Below are 23,186 nucleotides of genomic sequence, written 5' to 3' on the forward strand. Positions count from 1 at the left end.
CTTTTAATGGTTAATTCTGGAAGTACATCAGGAATAGAGACATTTGATGTATTTTTTTTAGTAATATATATCTGTATCTTAAAAGTTCTTGTATCTAAACATTTGTTATTTCAGAATGTTTTTTTTCTTTTTCGTTTTATGCCAAAACTAAGTGCGATTTTACATGGGAGACTTTCTTTATTTCAGTTTGCCGGATTCATTACAATGATCGAGTGGGACCGGAAGGAGAAATCACAACTGATATAATTCCAATAGCTGATACGTCATCGCCCGGATATCCAGTCAATACACCTATAGACTGTACATGGGAGATAGATTCCAAGCCCAACTCTAGGGTAAATAAATTGACACGTGCATTTGTATATACAAAGTCTCATAACATTCAGAAAATGCAGATGGTTTCAAATTGACGGTTTAAATTGAATTACTCCAGTCTCTAAATACACCGATTGCTCATTTCCGTTTTGTTTTCTTTCAGTTTCTGCATGTTTTTGCATGTTATTCTTCCTTTCTCTCTTTGTTTTGCCTTTGTTAATTGACTTACAAACTTTTGATATCCTTCAACTACGATTTCCCTTATATACTAGATGATTGTTGTATTAACTTTTAATTTAATTCCAGATTAGAATCTCAGAAATAAGTACATATTTCCATGGAAGTAGCTGCAACCAAAATTATATAGAAATATTTGATGGTTCCACGTTAAGTAAGGACACAAAGGTCAAGAACTGTGGACATGGACCTTTCGTACCCTATGACTCTGCCTCTAACAAAGTATTTGTCAGGATTTTCAGTTCCAGTTTAAACACAAAACCAGATTTGAAGCTGTTATTTACGAAATTCATGTACAGTAAGTAATTATACAGATGGGGTATGTTCTAACCACTGTACTCTCTTATCTGTTAGGACAATTCAATAAATATTTTGGCCCTGAAAAAGTTGAACATAAATATTCTGGCCCACGATACATTTTATGACCTCAGTCCAGATATTTAAGATGTGAAACAGAAACTGAATCAATAATGTTGCGCGGATGTGGTTGGAAATAAAATTCTGATCTGCAATATTTGAAAAATGAATATTCTGACCTCAAAATATTTGCCAGCCTCCCTTTCAGAATAAATTGGGTATCCCCTAGAATTGTCTTTCTTAGGAATAGTTCATAGCTAGAATATGGCTTCATGATGTGTATTTTATATAAGGGCTGTTTTCATTGCACTACTCTTCTTGTAACCAAAATTGTTTCTTTATTTTAAAGAGTGTTTAGAGAATATTTGCATTACAGAAACCCTCTGGTATATTGATCAAATAGCTATTGCGAATCCCTGATTTGGAGAAAAAAAACGTACACCATACAGCCCGCGCAAGACTAGCAAGTGTAGTTCTAGAAATTGTAGACCGTTAATATTTCTTTCATCATTACCCTCAAACGTTGTAAGGACTGTGTTAGTACTCGGAAAGGTACACAATTTCCGGTCACTGCAAAAGTAAATACTTTTTTAAGATTAAAACCATCTATGTTTATTTTGGTTGCTACAATAAGGTTGCTTTACATCGGATTTCATCATTACACTTCCACTCCTGCTTTAAGATTATGATGAGGCATGCTGATAGCAATTTCCTCTATATGCCAGCTCAACGAAGGATTATCGTGAAAATAAACCCATAATGAATTATCAATCAAACGATTAAATAATCATGATGAAAATACAAAAATATTTTGAAAATTCTAAAGCTCTCGTCGGTATGTCTATATACCTGCTGGATCAGCTTTATCTTAACATTATTATATCATAAATACCTCCACGAATTCCACTTTCATGTTGACAGCTCTGTTCTAAACAAACTTTTATTTTACCATGTTTTAAAATATAAACATCTAACAAAAATAAATCAAATGAATCTCTTCATAAATTAGGTCAATGGACCAGTTCCGTTCACGTCTCCATGTTGCGCCGTCGCAGCGTACTAGTGAAGTAGGTTGTGAATAATCATGAACGCCATGAACAGTTATAGGAATCCACGAATGCTATACGAATGACGGATCCAGAGTGGGTGTAGGGGGTTGGCACCCCCTTGTTATTGGAAAATTTGTCATTTTCATGTATAAAATTGACAAAAATGGCAAATAATGTCCTAGCACCCCCTTTTTCTGAGGAACTCCGACTGGCACCCTTCCTTTTCAAAATATCTGGATCCGCCCTTATATAAGTTTCCGAATATGTCCATCGGTGGGTAGGCTTGAAAAAGGCCTATGGTGAGCAATTCCTAAATTGTTCTTTGTTCTATTGCAGACGACACTTGCAACGCTAGGTATTTATCATGTGACGGGCGATGTATCAGTAGAGACCTTGTCTGTAATGGAATGAGTAACTGCCCAAATGGTATGGATGAAGAAGGTTGTGACACCGATGAAAGTGGTGACAAAGTTGGTGAGTATAAACATTAAAAAAAAAAACCTTGTTTACATTCTATCAGGCAAGATTAGAAAAAAATTTCGTACTCAGTTTCCGTATCGAACATACATATACAATACATTGTACCAAATAGACAACTTAGTCAATATTATCGGGACTGAAAAAAGGATCGATATAAGGGAGGAGGGAAAAAACAAAACAAAAAAACAACATTTTTTGGGTGGAGGGTATAGTTATTAAAAAAGTTCAAATTACATGATAATTGTCGTACTTTTATCGAGAGGCTGAAAAAAAAATGCATTTTGCTGACTTAAATTGTCTAGGTGACTGAGGTTTTCCGAGCTACAATGTAGCTTGTATTGGTATAGGTATTGGTCACCATTTTGTGACATTTTGTTTTGTATCTCCCAATGAAGTGGGTTCTCTTGGATACCGGTATCTCCATTTTACCATTACGTTACAATGCATGCAATGTTGTACAAGGTTCCCTTTGTTGACAGTAGACATTACGTTACAATGCATATAATGTTGTACAAGGTTCCCTTTGTTAACAGTTGACATTACGTTACAATGCATGCAACGTTGTACTTGGTTCCCTTTGTTATATATAACAGTTGACATTACGTTACAATGCATGTAATGTTGTACAGGGTTCCCTTTGTTAACAGTTGACATTACGTTACAATGCATGTAATGTTGTACAGGGTTCCCTTTGTTAACAGTTGACATTACGTTACAATGCATATGATGTTGTACATACGTTACAATGCATGTAATGTTGTACAAGGTTCCCTTTGTTAACTGTTGACATTACGTTACAATGCATATGATGTTGTACAAAGTTCCCTTTGTTAACAGTTGACATTACGTTACAATGCATTCTCTTGTATTTGATTCCCTCTGATGCCGATATCACCATGTTCACTGGGGTAAAGTGGATGACCGTAACGGCCGTTACGGTCATCCCAAGATGGAGGATGGAAATTCGGGAAAGAATATTTTTTTTAATAAAGTTGTTTATTCTAGTTATTCAACGAAATAAATATGACAAATAGTTAATCATTCACCAATGATTGATACCTGAAGCGGGAAGCATATGGGTGAAATATTTAATTAATGAGAAATTACAAAGTAAAAATATCGGTGGGATGACCGTAATAGAACAAGAGACTGGCTCGATTTATTTTGTTGAATAACTTGCATAGACGACTTTATCAAAGAAAATTATTCTTACCTGAATTTCCATCTCCATCTTAGAATGACCGTAACGGCCGTTCGATTTACCCCAGTGATGTTACCATAATGTTACCAATCCATATTCTGTTGTTCTGGGTTCCCTACAATGTTAGCATAATGTTACAATCAATATGCTGTTGTACTGAGTACCTCGAGACGGATCTTTTTTATTTCCTCTTCTGTTATGTAATTTTTCCATCAAGATGGTATCATCTAATTGGTTCAGACGGGAAAAATGATTTAGACCGAGCGACCTGTGTGTCACTGCTAAATACAAGAAATTATAGAGATCAGACAGAAAATTTAGGTTCAATGTTCTATGATATCTAACTTGTTTGTTTTTTAGATCTGTATGAAATAAATTTGACAAAATAAGTTATTTTAGTTCCATTTTTTGACGCAGTTAATAAAAAAAATATAAGCATTCGTGATAAGTATGAATAATGTGATGTTAGCGTACTCAGGTGGCGATTGTTAAAACATTTATTATATATACGCCTCTTACTAAGTAACAGGCAAAAAACGTTTGGGGTGCAACTACTCCATGGATGCGCTATTGGCATTAATAATAAAGTGAAAACTTCTTTAGGTTTGTACTAATTCTCTCGTTTTGTCATCTACAAAGCTGGAATTAAACTCCCCTGGAAGTGGTCATATGCTTCTGTGATCAACCACACTTGTCAAGCTCTATTTTAATATTTACCCATAACTGTATAATAGCTTGTTGATTCGATTCCTGGTCGAGTCATACCAAAAACCTAAAAATTGGTTGTTACTGCATTTGTCTTTCTATGTGCTATTGCTTCTGTGTGCTAGCACATTATAAATCAGAGGGACTAGTACGAGCTGTCTGTTCAAATGTTCTCATTCTGAATTGCCCACTATAGGCAACTACTATTACAAGTAATCATTCAATATTTTACAAAAGTACGAGTCCATGTACATATAACTACTGCATACGTTCTTTATACTTCAAGAATTTTCTGATATAGTTAGTTTAAAGAATAGACATGTGGTGCAGCACTATTCCGTAAATCTGTCAGATGAGTATGACTGTAATAGATTTGTCATGTCGTACCGAATACCGCAGTGAACGATAAAAAGACAGAACGTTCTGGGTTATACCAACCATTCATTTTTCTTGTCAATCCTTTCATAAAACCTATCAATTCATTTTTAGAACCATATCATTTTCTGATAGGAGCTAGATAGTAGATCAAAAAGTATTTTTTTCATTTTACTAACAGTAGAAAAAAAGACTTGAAGCTCGTAGGAGGTTAGAGAATAGATGGAATTGGGAACATAACAGATGTACTATCGTGATGATTAATTAGACTAAATATTTATCTACCTTAATCTACCATTCATTTCATACAACAATTATTCTGATTTAAACTGACACCTCTATAAGAATAAGTTTTGCTCATGTGTAAAGCCAGATGGCGTCGCCCGGAAGATTCTAATTATAAAGATAATACCTGCAAAATCATGTTTTCTGATTGTCCATCTAAATTATCTGATCCTTTCATCAAAGCAGATGTGCAGTTATAGACATTCTGTTCTACTTATTGTTTCAATGTACAGTTTTATTACTGATTTGCCTGTTTCTGTTAAATTTGATTTCGGTCTGTGCGTCCGTGCGTCCATTCGTTCATACGTTAGTCAGACACGAGCCTCATGATAAGGATCCATTTTTTGTGATAGTTAGATCACATCATCGCGAAACTTTATGCACACTTCAATTTTTTTCTTGCCACTTTATGGTTCCAATCCCGGGCTATCCGAGGATACATTACTTAAGCATATACTAAATGAGGTCATAATTAGGATTCCACAAGTATATTGGAGAAAGCAAAACGTATACATGGTATTTGTTCAACATTCAAGAATAGTGTGTACTTTTTGGTAAAACAAGTAAAAAAAAAATAACATAAAACATGTTTTCTATAGATGACTCAATTACTAGCTTACATGTGTACTTTAAAATGTCCAATTCATTCAGGAATTTTAAACGGCGACCTAACAGCTTGTAGTCGATTCAACACATTCCCAAAGTAATAGATTGATGTGTTACTTGGTTGCACCCAGCTATGTTTCAATTTTTCTGATGGGTTCCGGTCCTTACACCTACGACTCTTTAATAACAATTAGCAATGTTTGGAATCTCAGATTGCATCTTTTGTTTATTAAAAGTCACGTTTTCTTAAGCCTTTTGCAAGGTTTTAGGCTATAATCTGAAAATTAATTGTGTTCTTTACAACTCATCAGCCTTTTGTTGTAAACTTTTCTTTTATCTTATTTACAATATGCAGAGGTGAGAGTGGTAGCTACAAGTATATCAGAAGCCTTTGCTGTTAAACGAAATGGCTAACCGCCCGTCATCTTTGCGCATCTGGGTTTTGTCTTTCAAATTGAGATAATTGGAAAATTAAGTATTAAGAAATGAAAGCGTACAATATAATTATGTTTGAAAAATGTACATTGCACATGGTTGTATTTGAAACTGGTAGGATTCGTTAAAAATACAATAAAAACAATGAACAATATCTATCACGTTTTGAAACAAGCTTCTTTGTGATACATTGTCAAATTATATACCAAGTAGTGACTTAACATTTCGCTGGGCTTAATATAAGTAGGTTATTTATATCACCGGGTAATAACATAACAAAGGACACAGTACAATATAAAACACAAAACATAATGATAAAATGGTAATATCGATATTTTAGTACATTTGTCCGTACTGCTGTCGACCCCTCCCAATATGTGCTGTATAAGTGCACTCCTTCGTAAACCCTTAGTACATGTCCCTTTATTTCCTCTGGTGTAACATAATAAGGAGCCCAGTACAACAGAAAACACGAAACATAATGATAAAATGGTAATACAATAACGTTATCTTAGTACATGTGTCTGTACGTCTGTCGGTCCCATCAGTGCTTTGTAAGCACAACCCCTCGTAAGCCGTTCTGTGGAATTGGTTGAAACCTTATAATTAGGTTAGTGGTACATGTAGGTAAATGTACGGGAAGTTAGATGCTAATTTCCTATCCCTAAGGAAGGGAAATAACTAAAGATAAGGGTTCTACATGTTGTAATCGGGTTATCACTCATTGGGTTTTTTCATGTTATTAAAAGATTCCCTGTCATAACAAATACATTGCAAATCATGACAACCGCAAAACAAATGAAAATAAATTATTTTCCAATTTTCGATTTTTTATAACATTTCAAAGTGTTTGACGTAAATTTGTACCGAGTCGTGTTTACATGATATTTAATTCTTATTTTCAGGTCTTGAAGGAGTGGTTGAATCACTACCGTTACATGCAATTATCATCGGAGCTGTGGGCGGAGTGTTAGGGACGATAATTGTCATCGGTGTATGTTTGGTGTGCCGATATCAGAGCCAGAAACGGAAAAAACAAAGACAGGAACAACGCGACAAACTGAAGGAAAACTTCGAGATGTCAAACATAAACACTAACACTAATCTTCTGACCAAAAAGAGTTCAGCTCAGCCTAATTATTATTCCTTGCCCAGACAACCTCGCGGGCAAAGAGAATACACTAGAAGAGACAGCAATACTAACTCAAGTGTGCCGTCTGAGGGCGATGTTCCCGATCATAACTCCGACCCGGGAAATTACAAGAAGTATATGGTTATGGATCAGTATTTGGAAGAGGAACCAAGCCCCGTACCGTCAGTTTACAGCCAAGGTCCTGTTTTAACAACCATAATAGAACGCCATGATATTCCGCCGCAACATCAACAGGAAATTGACGGGTCCTATGGCTGGACCGGATATGGATGGAAACAGCCTCAGAGTGATGCAAAACCGTCGATGAGTCTTACTGAAAACCTTGCAAAACTTGCTCAATACAACATTCCTCAAAAAGCATACAGTCCAGACTATAAAGTGCATCCATCAGATCCAAAATACGAACTTTATCCAGAATTACGATTTAAAGACTATGCTAGATTGAAGTATGGGCAACAGGGACCAGAACTGACAAGTCCTACTAAAGAACAGCAAAAACCTTTCAAAATATCAAGTCAACATCCAGATATAACTAGGGATCTAGAAGTAACGTAAAATGATAGAATTTCTAAGTAGGAATCCTATATATAAGCGGTAAAGACAATGCCGCAAAATTAAGACTCAGGAATCGAATAACGAGATCGCAGATTATAGGGCACAAGAAGGACCAACATTCATTAGAAATATTTGCTTTACTTTCGTTGAAATCTGACTCAAAGGTCCAAACTGAATATTGCTGAAAAAGTATGTTCCATTCATGATCTCCAAGGGAAATACTCGATGGAAAAAATCTAGATTACAACTTTTAAAGATGCAGGCATTCCTGTAAATGAATTTGGACTAGTATCACCGTTGATTGAAAATCGTAAACTCGTCTACAGTTCTACAAAATGCATCAGCAATTATAGTTTCAAAGATTTTTAGTGTTATTTATTGTCGGACCATGTATTGTATATGAACCAGTTATTGAACTTACAAACACCAAATATGCGAGCATCAATCTAGAATTTAGACAGTCGAAGTACACAAATAGATCAAATTTAGATATCAAAGACAATATGCATGTATTTTCGAGTTGTTCATTTAATCATTCACTATCAAGTACTTTCATTTTCTATTTATTTCATAGAAACCAACATTGATCAGAGTGTCATGATTTGTATAATAATAAATTTGATGTACAAATGTTGACTTTATTGACTTATAAATACTATTTGTTACCTAGAGAAACCCACTACTATAAACGAACTTTAAGTCTTCAACAGTGGAACAAGTCGACGCTTGAAAAAAATTCAAGCCATTTTTTGTCGTCATACCTAACTTGTCGATAAAGTGGCAGACCCAAAAATCCGAATATGGATGCTCACCGGTATGCATGTAAGGGAGAGTCTTCTCCAATAATTTTCTATTTTTAGTAACGCTAATTTTTTCTAGCGTAGTTGTCCTAGTTTTATGCCTGGTCTTTAGATGCTTCCAGTTCTTGTTGATATCCAAGAAGCTACTCAACGCATTTAATGAGAAGCAATTTCCATAAGGGACTAAGGACAAATATGAAATGCTTCATGCTTGACATTTTTTTACTTTTTCTTTGGGTTGTTCAGTATTGTACTGTTATCTTGGTTCTTATTCGCCCAGACATGGTTTCTGCATCTTATTTTCCCTGAAGGCAAAAGCTGCCGAATATCTACAGAAGAAATTTGTGGATAATCAGTGAATAAAGAGTGTTACAGAAAACTGGTAGCTTAATTGTGTAGGTCGATTCAACATTTTAAAGGTGTTTTGCCATGGATCTTTTTTACATGGCATTTGTATTTATATTTTTACGTTCACACAATGTAGGAGTACAAAACAAGTATGGTATTTGCAATGTACCTCGACTGACATGAATGTACTGTAAAACAATCATAGCACTGTAAAACAATCAACGGAGGCTCTCATTAAAAAAATAAACACACACACACACACACAGAAAGATAGAGATAGTAAAAGTAATATGTAATAACATTATGAGATGGGGTATTTTTACAATGGTTTATAATGAACATGAAAACTGAGGAAAACACATTTTTCAGAAAAAAAATACGATACAAAACAAAACGAAAAAGATAACTTAACGTAATGGTAATAAATATCCCCTAATTAAGATATCGTACATCTTTTGGCAACAAGAACAGGATTTCAGATTTTTGCTTTTATAAGAGTTGGCAATAAATTGAACAAAACCTTGACTTTGGCTATCTTATTTGCTTTAACAATAAAACAAGTTTTTCATCTGTCGTTAATAGCTGTAGAAGTAAATGTATAAACTGCATATTGCTAAATTATTTAAAAAACCAAAACGAAATCGGTCATTAAAATTAAAATTCGAGGGGAACCACGATTAATGCAATGTGCAGAACTCGAAGACAAGTAACACAGACGATGTAGGAGCAACACTTACCAAAAGTTACTTAAAAATCGTTTGAAGCCTTTTTAGTTTCTGTCTGAAAACATGGAATTTGCCTATTTTTTTCTTTTGGGGGGAGGGGTATAATAAAGTCCCAATATTGAAAAACGTAAATCAGAAATCTAACAAAAATTGATTCGGAGCTCAATTTAACAAATAAGAACAATGGTGAGAGCCGTTTTGAGTTATTGTAATAAATGGGGACGATCTATAGAAGGGTAGAGATAGGTATACCAGAACACGATTAGCAATACTGGCGTGCAAAACAGAGACAGAAAGAAAAATATTCAGAAACCGAAAGACAAACGAGAGGAACCCGCCACAAAAAAAAATGTTACAGAAAATAACATCTGTACACCGAGTAGAAAAGAGTTCACTTTAAACTATTCTTGGAGATTGAACGGAACAATCACTGCAAACGCATTCATGAATGAACACATTTTACTTAATCAAGATATAATCAGGAGAATGATTAACCGCCGTAATTTAAATGCCGTTTCAATTTTTGGCATACGTTCGATCAAGAACCCGGATGTCAAACTGAGAATCGAACATCCCCATCTTTAATCAAAGAATTTCTGCATCTGTTTAATTTGTCAGAAAGCAGTGTTTCAGTATAGCAATACCATGCTTACCGATGATGTACAACACATCGAGCAATGTAGTTTGATTTATAACACGTATCACGCAACCGTGCCAAGATTAACTGGAATATAAAAACCCTTATGATACCTGATCGGTAAACTCGTTTCGCTCCGATGGCATGGTGCGTGTTTTACCACCTGTACCTACTGCGGTCGGTTCGACTACGCGTTGATAAGTGTCTAAATCAAGTCTGTTACAATCACAATAATTACCATCAAATGAAAATGTTTGAAGATGTTGTTGACGGAAATTTCCGTATTATTAGCCAATGATTACATTTTAATACGTCGTGTATTGCTATGTTAGGAGCAGTAAATGTTATTGTACCACAGGTGCGATGCGAAAATTAGTATCTCAGAGCTTCTTAAAAAAAACTCATGTAATGTGCCATAAAGTGTCAGGTATTTATCGGTTTCTAAAAGATAAGACTTATCCAAAATCACACATACAAAAGTGGCTTCTTTTCATGATCGAATATTGTCTACTTCAGCACTTATGTGAGTGTCTCTTAATTCTAAATACAGTTATGTGCAAATTAGTTTTAACTTCGTATGGAATGTCAATTGGCAGACAATTACATTCGAGAAACATTCAATTAAATGCCTATAGATCCAGTGGCACCTGCTTTGCACTAGCTCAGCACTCTTAAATAGTGTTCCACCTTGCTTGCTCATGCAACCGTCCGCAAGAAGACATTAATTGGCCCAAAAATTTGGTCATTCAAATCGGATGCATGGTCCTAAAAACGAATTACACTGTACTAGTCCTAGCCAACAAGCAGTTGATGGTCTTCATTATGAGGCTACCTAAGGTGGGTCCCCACATTCACCCGCATTAGATAGGATTGATTGTTTGGTTGTTTGATTGTACATGTAATTTATAGTCATATGGCAGTTATTTCAGACATTATTATTCTGACTCCGAGTCACTAAATCCTATATACCGCGTGCTTATATAAGCGGAAAAGTAGTAACTATCTGTTTTAAAGTCTTCTGTAAGAACAGGTAAAGGATCGAACCTACGACCCCCAGTTCAGGAGGCAAGCACTTTACACAAGAGCGTCCACTTATAACCGGAGAAAACCTTTCATAGAAGTCATTATGGAAATAAGACAGTAGGTGATTCATGCATATCAAAAATCCGCGGAATTTACAATGTTATTCTTGTTTCTCATTCAGAAACAATTATAGACCACATAAACTGCCATATAGTTTTTGATTTGGTTGTTGCCTTTTTGAGATAAAAAAAAAATATAGATTGTGTATGAAATTGGCACTATACAAGAGGTATCGTTCTTGATTTGGTTTGAGTGGTATATGAATGTATGCTTTTCTGCAAAAAAAAATAATCCATTTTTTTTAATGAAAAATAACTCAAAATTCGTATTGAATCGCCTGACGATTTGTTCAGGATGGGATTGGACCAAGTCGATTACAGTCAATTTGGTATGGGAAACTTAAACGATTAGCATTGGAATGGAAGTCCTTTAATTTTTAACTCCGGCTACAACACGCATGAAATAAGTGAATTTCAACTTCCTGAAAATTCTAGTCCTTGTGATAAGATACATTCCAGAATTGTGAGGAAATGTAAATGTCATAAATTCTGTACCAAAACAATCTAGTCATGTTCGAGTACAAAATTCTATGCTTGGTCAAAATGCAAATAATGTGGGAAATAAAAGCAGCCAGATTGATGTAGCATTCGGCCATAGTGTTAAAATCGTATGCTTAAATGTGAGTGTTATTAAGTCTGAATGAAAGGCACCATATTTGAAGGAATTAAATGATCGTTATGATATGGTGTGCTTTTGTGAGCAGTATGTTGTGATACAAACAGAAAATCAAAGCATTGCCACCATTGAACCGTTCAAATGCATAATGTTAATCTGGGGGATAATAGTATATGTAAGGGAATGTGTATTTGAGAATGTCAAAGCATTGCATAGCTGATATGAAAATGTATAATGGTTTGTTGTTGAAAATGTTTTCAGCAAGACTTATATTTAGTTTTGTGTATATACCACCAGAAAATAGTGACTATGCCAGTATGATAATTTTGACATTTTTGATACGAGAATGATATGACAAGGCATACTGCTGAATTAAAAGAGTACAGAGTTTTTGCCTGCTGGGAGATTGTAATACTAGTACGGGTACTAAAGCTGACTTTACTCTTCTGGACAGTTATGCTAAATCTTTTGTACAAGGTAGTCAAATGTTAGATTATTTCCAGATTAAGTAAGTTGGTGTTCGACTGGGTGAAAACCTGACCCCTATACTTTTCTCATTGTTTCTTAATGATTTAGTCCATTTTGTATATTTTATATATATATACTACTGTTATACTTGCTGAATATAAGGCTGAGTTGCAAGCTGCACTTAATTCTATGTATCTGTATTGTAAAACTTGGAAACTCGAAATAATGCTGCTAAAACAAAAGTTGTTGTATATAAAGCCCCTGACCTGTATTTGATTCTAATGGTGTTTTTAAATGTTGTTGACGAATTTGCTTATTTAGGTATTATATTTATGTTTAATGGTTCTCTTAAAAATAACCAGAATAAATTGTTAGAACAAGGCAGAAAAGCTATGTTTAGTATGTAACGTTACAGTCGAAGTCCAGGTTTACTTACCGATTTGCAACTACAATATATTTGACACAATGGTTGGACCTATTTCACTGTACGTATGTGAAGTATGAGGTTAATGTGACAACAGCACAATTGGATCTTTATTCCTACAATTTTATAAAATAATTATGAATGTTAAAAAGTCCACTCCTTATTGTATTTTATATGGATAACTTGGTAAATTTCCTATTGACTTATTTATCAAAAACAGGATTGTTGGTTTATGGTAAAGATTTGTTTGTAGTAAAAAGGATAAGATTTCATCTATATATATTTTGTATAAACTTCTGTATACCATGCATCATAGAAATATTTATCATTCAAAACGGATGTTATTTGTAGAATAAACTCTGAATGAATGTTTATGTTTTGAATATTGGTTACTCCAAAATGTACCTAAATCTCTGAACGTAAACAAGATTATAAATGAAGATTTTGTGACCTATTTAATTAAACATATTAAGTTGTGTACTACTGTATATGAATCATCAAAATGTATCAATTATAGAATTTTAAAGACAATTACGCGCCATTGTTTTGAAAAATATTTAAATCTTCCAACTGATTTAAAGAAACCTCTATGAAATTTTATTTGTATTATTAATAAATAGTCAATGGAAAAAGACAGGTGTTTTGGGGTGTAGCTAGGGATGATATAATATGTAATATTCGTAACTGTAGCTCTATAGGAGATGACTTTCATTATCTTTTTCTTTGTCCATTTTTCAAGAACGAGAGAAAAAAGTTGCTAGCGAAACATTTCACTGCTTCTCCAAAATTTATAAAATTTCATGAATTGTTTAACTCTAATATCTATAATGTTATTTGTAAAGTCTTTCTGTAATTAAATGCTTGTATTTCTATAGAAATAATTATTAACCATCTACCCAAAATAGGTTAAAATATGTCAAAAACTGACCAACTGATATAAATTTAAACCGGGCATCTATACAGGGCCATTATGGATCAAACCAAAGCCAATACGGCTTCATAACTTCCGGTCGTCTGACACCGCCATTTTGCGTTCGAATTGGATTTCATGAACTTTCATCACCTGGACTAAAAGCCGCAGAAATACAAAAAAAGATCTATTTTATACAAAAAGGATATTGAAGACTGATTAATGCAAATAAACCTACACACTCTTGGTAAAACACGAAACCAACTGTTCTACAAATCATCTAGTTCAGTTGGTTAATAAAATTGTCAATAAATAAGTAATTTCAGATTGGCCCTGTTATATACATATACATATTTATTAACATATAATGTAATATTCTTAGTCATATTTGCTTTCTATGTAATAAAATTGTCAATTGCTTTCTATGTACACGTAAGACATGATTAACATTTCGTATTATTGACTAACGTTCGAATATTAGCCAAAATATTATCAAAACTTTCAATGCAATACAAAATATAAAAGTGCACCATTACGGGATTTAGTCGTCCAATACGTCATATTGGCCTGGTTAAAATCCACATTGGCCTAGGCCAATATGACGTATTGGACTAGTTAATAAATAATAGTATTATTGTGCAAGGTTTTCCATGTTGGCTGAGTTATTGGTCCTCAGCTAGCAATAATGGAATTCGGCTAGGTCTCAGTCCAATGTGGCTAGCCTCGGACCAATAAAAGCCGCATTGGACGGCTAAATCCCGTATTGGCGCACTTTTGTATTTTGTATTGTATAGGTAGTTTTGATAATATTTAGGCTAATACTCGAACTTTAGTCAATAATATATATTATCTTATACTTGTAGAAAATAAGTATCATTTCTTACTGTATAATAAAGCTTCAGAGCCAAAAATTTGATATTTTTCAAGATTGTCTAAGCGGGCTGATATCAAAATGTTATTACATGCTTCGGAATGATATTACATGGCTGTCCGTAAGTGATATTACATCCCTTTCCGTAAGCGCTCGGCAATTATCGTATTTCTTTACAATATGGCGTCTAGCGACGAAGCAGACGAACAGCTGGGTATGACGGAAATAGAGATTGACGATACCATGGAATATATAGAGTCTATGAAGAATATTAATACAAAAAACGACGAATTGAAGAAATTGCAGTTCCCGAACTGGATAAAATATTGGCTCGGTTCTTCATGAAAGTTTCAAAAAGTGATGGTACACCATATGAACTCGGAGCTATAAGAGCATTTCAAAGTAGTATCGCCAGATATCTCTCAAAAAAACATTAACATAATCAGGGATCCAGGATTTCATCACTCAAGGGAGTTTCTATCATCAAAACTGAAAGAGTTGAAGTTAAAGGGCCTTGGAAATAAAAAAAACGAGTCTGTGCCATTCACTACTGAAATATCTCAAAATGTATGATTTAATAGCCTTATTTTGCACTCCTGTTGTGAAGCATATGATAAAAAGAACATCACATAACATTTTTGATATCACATGTATTATTAGCCCTTGGTTGATATTGGCCCTCGAACCTGCGGATCTTGGGCCAATATCAAACCTTGATAATATGTTTAATTTTTCTTCGCACCACACTATATTTGTTATTTTGTGTTACTTTGTGTTATACCTATGTTCACGTACGCTGTTTAAGGGTCTTGAGAAATAAAAACTTGAAACTTGAATACAGAAAAGACTATAGCTGTGTAAAAAATATAGCCTATATGTAGATTGACAAGGCATTATTTGTTCGGTATTTTTTTACATCATGAATTGCCGCTATCGTGCATAGGCAGTGTCTGAATTTTATATGGAGAGTTATTTAATAAAATTAGACAACATAGGCTGCTATTGAATTTTAAAACGACTGTCCTCCATTTCATGAAGTAAGGTTACGAATGGTTCTACAGTAGTAACATACAATAAAAGAACAGCGTTCCAATGTCCTCCCCGAAAAAAAGTGAGGAAAACTAAATTCACTGAAATTTTCTAAGTCCAAGGGCCATATCGTCCATAAAAATCAATCAACCCTAACCAAAGTTGAACTTAATCTGAATGTAACTTCTCACATTAAAACCACAAAAAAGTCATACAAAATATAAAGTCAATTGGTGAAAGCATTAAAAAGAGTGCAGAAAACTGCAAATTCACTGAAATTTTCTAAGTCCAAGGACCATAACTCCCGTAAAAATCATTCCACCATAACCTAAGTCGACGTTAATCCGTAACTCTTCATAATAAGGCCACATACCAAAAAGAAACTTATTTGGTAAAAGCAAAACAAAGAAAGGTGCGGAAAACGGGGACGGCACGACGAACGAACGGACACCCGGCATTTCCATGTCCCCTCGCGATGCGTCGCGAGGGACAAAAACAAAGAATGGACATTTGTAATAATGTTCACGTAGATCCATTTATTGGTAACTGTTGGGCTTCAGAAATATTTAACTTTCAGTTTGCACTATGAAAATCGCAGAAATTTCTTTTTTCTTTCTATAAGCTTTCAAGAACTATCGTTTCCTTTAAATTGAATGGTTTAAAAATATAATGCAAAAACTTTGCAGATACAGTATTCGTATTGTTTAGTACATACATTATGTATATGCTCCTAAGAGCAACTAAATTAAAAAGTAATTACTATTTGCATGACTTTAAGACAAAACGATTCTTTAAAAAATCTTTTGTCATAGTCGGATTCAATTTTAGTCAAAAGAAGACTTAAAAATTTGGGGTAATCAACAACTATGTATAAGCACCGCTGATCTGAACAAATTATCCGTGCATGAAGAAGGAATGATTCATTCTATGTTGATTTGTTTTCTGTTCTGGTTTTTACGTGCTAGTTTGCAGTCACGGTATCATTATACATATATATGTAGAACACGTCTTACTAGTAGTTATTTGTCAATTCAGGCTTCATATGGTTACATGGACTTATGACCCCCCCTTTTTGAAGGTTCTAGGGCACAACGGAAGCATTTTGATGTGCTCATACCTACTTTATGTAATGTCTGCTTTTATAAGGTAACGTACGATCTCTGACTTTCCTCTAACATGAGTTTATTTATCAGGTGACAGTAGATGACAGAAAAAAACAAAGGAATGTTCCATTTACACTGTATTAAAACACTTTTAAACTCTTGATACAGTAAACTCCTTACAAGAATTGAATACATGTATTACAAATGTAAAAGTAAATTTACTGCACAATGTCTGGAATATTACACATAAAAACCATTTGCAGAACCTACTTCTTAATTATCCTCGTTTTATAACTCAGTACTCACACTGTAACAACACTCCCCTCCATAATTATGTTGCAGTGATTCAATCATCAAGGTGCAATTCATCAACAAACCTAACAAATAAATCAAAAGTAAAATGAAACCTTATTCCCTGTGTAAATGTGTAGTTCTTATACCAGTATGTATATCTAAAAATAGATTTAGCCATTTAAGCTGTGCTTTATGTGCTAAAACAAAACAAATAATTTAGCCTCATTACATATTAAGCGGACTCTTGAGCTCTGTTATACTCGAAGACACTCCCTCGACCAACTTTTGACGATGTTGTTTTCTGGCGGTATTGACCAACATCCAGTTTCCGTCTCTTAGCCTTGTAGTCATCGTCGTCTGTGCCAACTGGACCATAACCTCCTCCGCCTGGTGTCTTCAGAAGAAAAACATCCTAAAAATTAAAAAAATATAATCATGAACTCCAGTCGAACAAGAAAGAACTGTTTTAGTACACTTGACAGTATGCCTTCTACTCAAATTCATTGATAAATCATGCGAGTCAATATCAGGAGAATGATATTGGTAATATAATTAGTAGAACAATTTAAAAAAGACTAGAAAAAATATCAGCAATGCTTACTTTAATTATGTACACATGTACATGTATCCCCACTTCCCACTTCTATAACATGCACCTTGACTTTTTTTTCAAAAATCTTCAATACGAGGTGCACACAGGGAATATGTAGTAAAGATTCTGTGAAAGTGTCATTAAATTCTATTAACGTATAAGGGATGGGTACCCCATATTTTAATATTCGTAAATGAAAAAGTCCATGGTTTACTTTGCTTTCCAAATAGATTTATATCTTAATTACGAGATGCACAACGGGGACGTCTAATAAAGATTCTGTGAAAGTTTCATTCAAATTACATTCAGTGGTGTATGAGGAGTACGGATAAGAGATGGGTACTATGTGATCCCATATTCATTAAAATTACATACAATGGTGTAGGAGATGTAACGGGTAAGAACTGGGCACCCGTCTGTGTATCGGAAGGACAGACGCCCCAATCACTTGGTACTCCCACGCAAGTGAGGATAAAACAATAAAACATAAATTTGGAATCGAGATTATAGGCCAAGGTCTCATTGCTTACTTTTGCTTGTACATTTGGTACCGATGAGGCACGTAGGCCACCAACAACACTCCCCATCTCAAGGTCACATACGGTAATCATGATATGCAACCCCATGATAAAGCAACGAATATATATTACTAACTACATGTACACTACTGTATCACGGCGAATGTCAACCCACTCTTATTAAGTATTATATATTTGTGTATAGTTTTGAAAGTTTTTGTCGAACGGTCGAAACAAAGGCAAAAACAATCATCTTCATTTACAGAGCATAGGACCGTAACCCGTATGATAGATAACAATTTTCAAAAGCCACAAATTACTGATAGTATTCAGACAAATTGAAGTCCTGACCTTTCAAGCATTCAAAAGGGTGTTGTCACACCAGCTAAGTGTATAACAATGTTATTTCTGAATCAATCAGAAAAACTACGGCATTAAACAAAACAGTGCTACAAGCATTATTTTGTAGATTGTACATCAAGATGTATGGAAGAGGTCCGAGGCCACCGGAATAGATTATGTACTTACTTAAGATGAAAGGCGTAATCATAAAAATTGCTGACAGACATCTCAAAATAAATCTCTTTTTTTTACTTCTCTGTTTGATTACATTGAAATTGTTATATTTAAATGAATTGCCCGAGATAAGAAATGACTTCATTTTCTTGATAAATTAAAAGCGAGTTCAGCGTTATATGTAAAATAGAAAACTATGAACAAAGATCGCTTGCTGATAGCTACGTGCCCAAAAATAAAAAAAACCACAAAAGTCGTTTTGTTGGAAAAATGTAAGGTACACAATAGCATTAGGTGCTTTTCAGCGTTTCAAAAGGAGTAAATTGCGGATGGAAATTTGGGGACGGACGGTCGTACACATTACTATAATTTAAAACCTCTTGCTTTTCGAGGTTTAATACGGGATACTCTAGATACATGTAGTTGTTCTGAGATACCTTCAGAAAAGTTGTATAAGGAGTCACCATGTTGATATGCTTATGTCTTCACAGAGAAATAAGTCCCTTTATCTTAAAATAATAGCTCGTCATCAGGATGTATTCCTCAATTTCTGAATCATTTCGTGCTGGAGAACTCTTGCAAGCGTTGGTCATACGCAATAAAATAATTATAAATGAATTCCATATGTTAACTGTTTAAAGTTGTGATAGACAATGCCTTTGAAAGCGATCACTTATGCAAATGTTTAAGTTTATAAGATACGTTTACGTGTGATATACTTGCAAATTTATTTATCAAGCGCAACACCTGCGTAAAATGTGGGTGCATTTGTGCTTATTATCTCGTGTTGATAAATTTGAAGATTAATATTTAATAATTATTTAAAACACTTGAACCACTTCCTGTTACGTGGTTCAATTATAAATGGATTTTGAAAGATGAGATTCTATCTTTTCTGAATAATGAATGAAAAAGACAGTCGATGTTTAATTTCAAATTACTTTCAATTTCAGTTAATATGTTTAACGTGCCAAAAAAATCTCTTTTCATTCGCTCATCCTTTTGATCCTTGCAAATACCGTATATTTTAAATTAAAAGCGTAAACATAATCAAAAGCATGGAGTTCAAACAAACTTTTTTTCACTAAAAATCCTTTTAATTAACGAATGAAAACATCCCTCATTTAAGTAAAATGAGTTAAACTGACAATTTTGAAGCATACTCAAAAATACTTTCCTACCAGACGGTGAGAGTTGCTAATTGCAATTTTTCTAAACACACTGATTATAACACCAATTAACTAGACTAAAACAACACAGTACAACTACACAGACACACCTGAACAATTGCTCTAACTCGATAAGTACCTACTTTCAACTCGTTAAGTACTTTTCCCTAATTTTCTCACCTCTTTCAATCTGATGAAGAAATAGTAATTTATAAGGTATAAAAGGCATGAAGTGTTTCATAATTCACCATTTTCTGCCTTCATAATTTACTGAGAAGCATTTCAAAGATAAAAGATAAAGATATATCAACAGAATACTCAGAAAAACAGTAAGCACTTTTATTCTATTAGTAATCCATAACATTAGTTTTTTTCTTATAAAATCATTTGACATTCTTTTAGCTTTCTGAAAATGGACGCTATACAGATCCAAATTATATAACATACATTATATTACCTCTTATATTTTTATTTTGCAAAATAAACCATTTACAGGTTTGTCAAATAACCAGAACATACAATACAGTTGAGACAAATTACAACGATACTTTAGCCTTTTAGTTATCGGCAGGCAAAACCACTCTGTCGGACTACTTCAGAGCAGCCTAGTTATTAACAAACCACATGTATCATTCCAATACATGCCAAAATACATACAAATAAAAATGCCAAAATGCTTATACATTTGAAAAAAAAACCGTATGATTGTTATGGGCGACAAAATGATGAAATTTATTTCAAGGAGATTTGCAAAATTAAAGGATTTACATGTCAACACAAAATGATTATCATCTCCAATAATTAAACTTTAATGTATACAATATTTTAACCCCTATGGTACCAATATTTAAGAGATTAATAGAAATCCGTCTGGAGGGAATATGTTGTTTTACAAAATGTATCCATACTCTGCTTAAAGATTACAACTTTTGATAAAAAATATATCATTTTTACCTAGAAGGATACTACCAGAATAAATATTAAATTATTAAAAATCTTGAAGTTATTATATCAATATAAAAATTAAATGATAACCGTCCCAGCATGCACCGTACTCTTTTTTTCCATGCTGCACCCACTCTATGTATGACAAAGCAATAAACTTATCAAATCTTTCGCAATTCTAAATAAAATAAAATGAATATGAGGCAGAAATGTAAAAGAAAGAAAAAAAATACAGTGTACCTATATTCCAGCCTAATTGGACAAGAAATTTCGATAATTGCAGTTTTATTATTTAATTCCTATTCAGTTTCACACAATAAAACCAGGTAACATTGCCAAATAGAAACAACTGAACAATGGCACATTGACCATTATTAGAACTGTTACCATACAAAATAACAAAGCACCACAACTGTCGTGATGTTTACTGTGTACACATGAATAGATTATAAGGACTGATTGATCGGTTTGAAACCGTGTGTATCTCTACCTGGTAACTGGTTAATGAAGCCTGTAAAACTGCACCGGATCGGATAATAAAAGTTGACAGTTCCATAAAATTGTCAAATACCTCTAAGAAAATTGCTACTGCTAATTTTGATAAATTATCGATAAAAATGAATTCTTTTGATTTCGGAGATCTTATGAAATTAAAAGATTTACATGTAAATACAGAATGCTGATCATCTACAACGATTATATTTTATGATGTATACAAAATGTAAACCCCTATGGTTCAATATTTAAGAGATTAACAGTAATCCGTCTTAAAGTTTCGCGGTTTTATCCATGTCCCGCCCGAAGTCACCAATTATGGGATGTACCGTTCGGAGACAATGTTGTACAACATAATCGAACATGTGTATCACGAATATCTTTAATTATGATAATGGATTTTACAATATAATTAGTGATGATTATGTTTAATAAATGTATTACAAATATTTATTTGTCGCGGAGATTTCATAATTTGATAATACCATGCTGAGTATAAAATTGAATGCAATTAAAATTGTAGTCACTCTGAGTTTGACATCTGACAAGTAAAGTCAGAAAATCCTCAAGAGAAAAAGATGTAAGTTGACTTTAACTTTCGAAAATGATTAAATGAGAATTTTATTTGATCAATACATAAATACCAATCATACACACATTTGAATTAAATGAATACTACTTCATTATCATATTGAACGCATATCGAAATATTTAGCGAAAAAAAAAAGACAACCTTCTTCTTTCAGCACTAACAATTCAGCATTTCAAAATCAAAAATTATAATTACTTATCATTGTTCTCTTACTTTTTTTTAGCAAAATGGAGAGCCCAATGCTAGAATCGCCATGCTACAACCAAGCTAAGACACCACAATTCATACGGAGCTTGTTTGATGAAGATTCTGGGCTTGGTATGGAGTTCAACCCTGTAGACTTTGAAGATTCTCCAACACTAAGTCTCTTCAAGGAAAAAGAAACCAACAAAAGAAAGAGGCCTGATGTAACCGACACACCAGTTTCTTACAGCAAGAAAAGGTACATTAAATCAAAACATCTGAAGAAATCTCTTTCATTCGATGTCAACATTCTTAACAGCAAGGCCAAAAGTTCTGGAACGGACATGAATGTCATTTCTAGCGCTAATGACGACATTTCAGTTGAGGGAGCGGTTTTGACGGGCGACGGAAGCAAAGAGTGTTGCTTACCGACGGTTCAAGGACGGTTTCATGACCTTAGATACATAACTCATTCAACCATGAAGGACGTTGTGGACGGAAAATATGATGACGTCATTGGAAGCTTCCGCATCATAGACAGTCGGTACTCCTATGAGTATGACGGAGGCCACATTGCAGGTGCCGAAAACATTCACAACAAAGACGACATTCTCGATCTCCTCAAATACCCCAAAAGCAACATGGATGGAAAGCGCGAAATTATAATATTTCACTGCGAGTTTTCATCGGAACGGGGACCAAAAATGTGCCGCTTCTTGAGAAACAATGACAGAGAAGTAAACGCAGAAAACTATCCTGCACTGCACTACCCTGAATTATACATCATGAAAGGTGGATACAAGGAATTCTATGAAAACAATAAAGAGCTATGCACACCAATGGCTTACGTACCAATGCTTAGCAAAGACCACAAAGAGGACTTGCGCCATTTCCGCACCAAATCAAAATCCTGGTACGCCGGACAAAAGAAGCTTAAAACTTCGTCTAGCCGTTTGTTCTGCTAAGAACTTATTATAATAGTGCTATTGTAATGTATACATTAATTTATATTAAGAAATTGTACATATTTATACAACACATTAAAATGTAAAATAG

At 34.0% G+C, this 23,186-nt stretch overlaps 3 protein-coding genes across 8 annotated transcripts in view; 2 read left to right on the plus strand and 1 right to left on the minus strand.

The window, feature by feature from the left end:
- Positions 1–8,383, plus strand: part of LOC148616799 (neuropilin and tolloid-like protein 2) — a 29,978-nt gene extending 21,595 nt beyond the window's left edge. Inside the window, exons 6-9 of the mRNA XM_088583883.1 lie at positions 187–335; positions 622–850; positions 2,295–2,432; positions 6,951–8,383. Of these exons, the coding sequence (XP_088440009.1) occupies positions 187–335; positions 622–850; positions 2,295–2,432; positions 6,951–7,753 (1,319 nt within the window). The 3' untranslated portion in view covers positions 7,754–8,383. The remainder of the gene's footprint in view (positions 1–186; positions 336–621; positions 851–2,294; positions 2,433–6,950) is intronic.
- LOC148616800 (5-oxoprolinase-like) overlaps positions 8,301–23,186 on the minus strand; it is a 76,248-nt gene continuing 61,362 nt past the window's right edge. For 4 of the 6 annotated variants that reach the window (XM_088583882.1, XM_088583880.1, XM_088583881.1 and 1 more), the window contains one exon: positions 16,949–17,532. In XM_088583882.1, coding sequence (XP_088440008.1) covers positions 17,353–17,532 — 180 coding nt within the window. In that variant the 3' untranslated portion in view covers positions 16,949–17,352. Of the gene's footprint in view, positions 8,883–12,925; positions 13,030–13,841; positions 13,982–16,948; positions 17,533–23,186 lie in introns of those variants that run through there. The other 2 variants (XR_015922299.1, XR_015922300.1) reach the window with 2 other exon arrangements.
- LOC148616801 (M-phase inducer phosphatase 1-like) lies at positions 22,209–23,099 on the plus strand. Its single transcript, XM_088581606.1, has one exon. The coding sequence runs from the start codon at positions 22,268–22,270 to the stop codon at positions 23,093–23,095; it is 828 nt and encodes a 275-aa protein (XP_088437732.1). The 5' UTR covers positions 22,209–22,267; the 3' UTR covers positions 23,096–23,099.

Source organism: Perna viridis, chromosome 5 (assembly GCF_037379345.1).
Source record: "Perna viridis isolate PV_CMFRI_1.1 ecotype Kerala chromosome 5, ASM3737934v1, whole genome shotgun sequence".
Classification (NCBI taxonomy): Eukaryota; Metazoa; Mollusca; class Bivalvia; order Mytilida; family Mytilidae; genus Perna; species Perna viridis.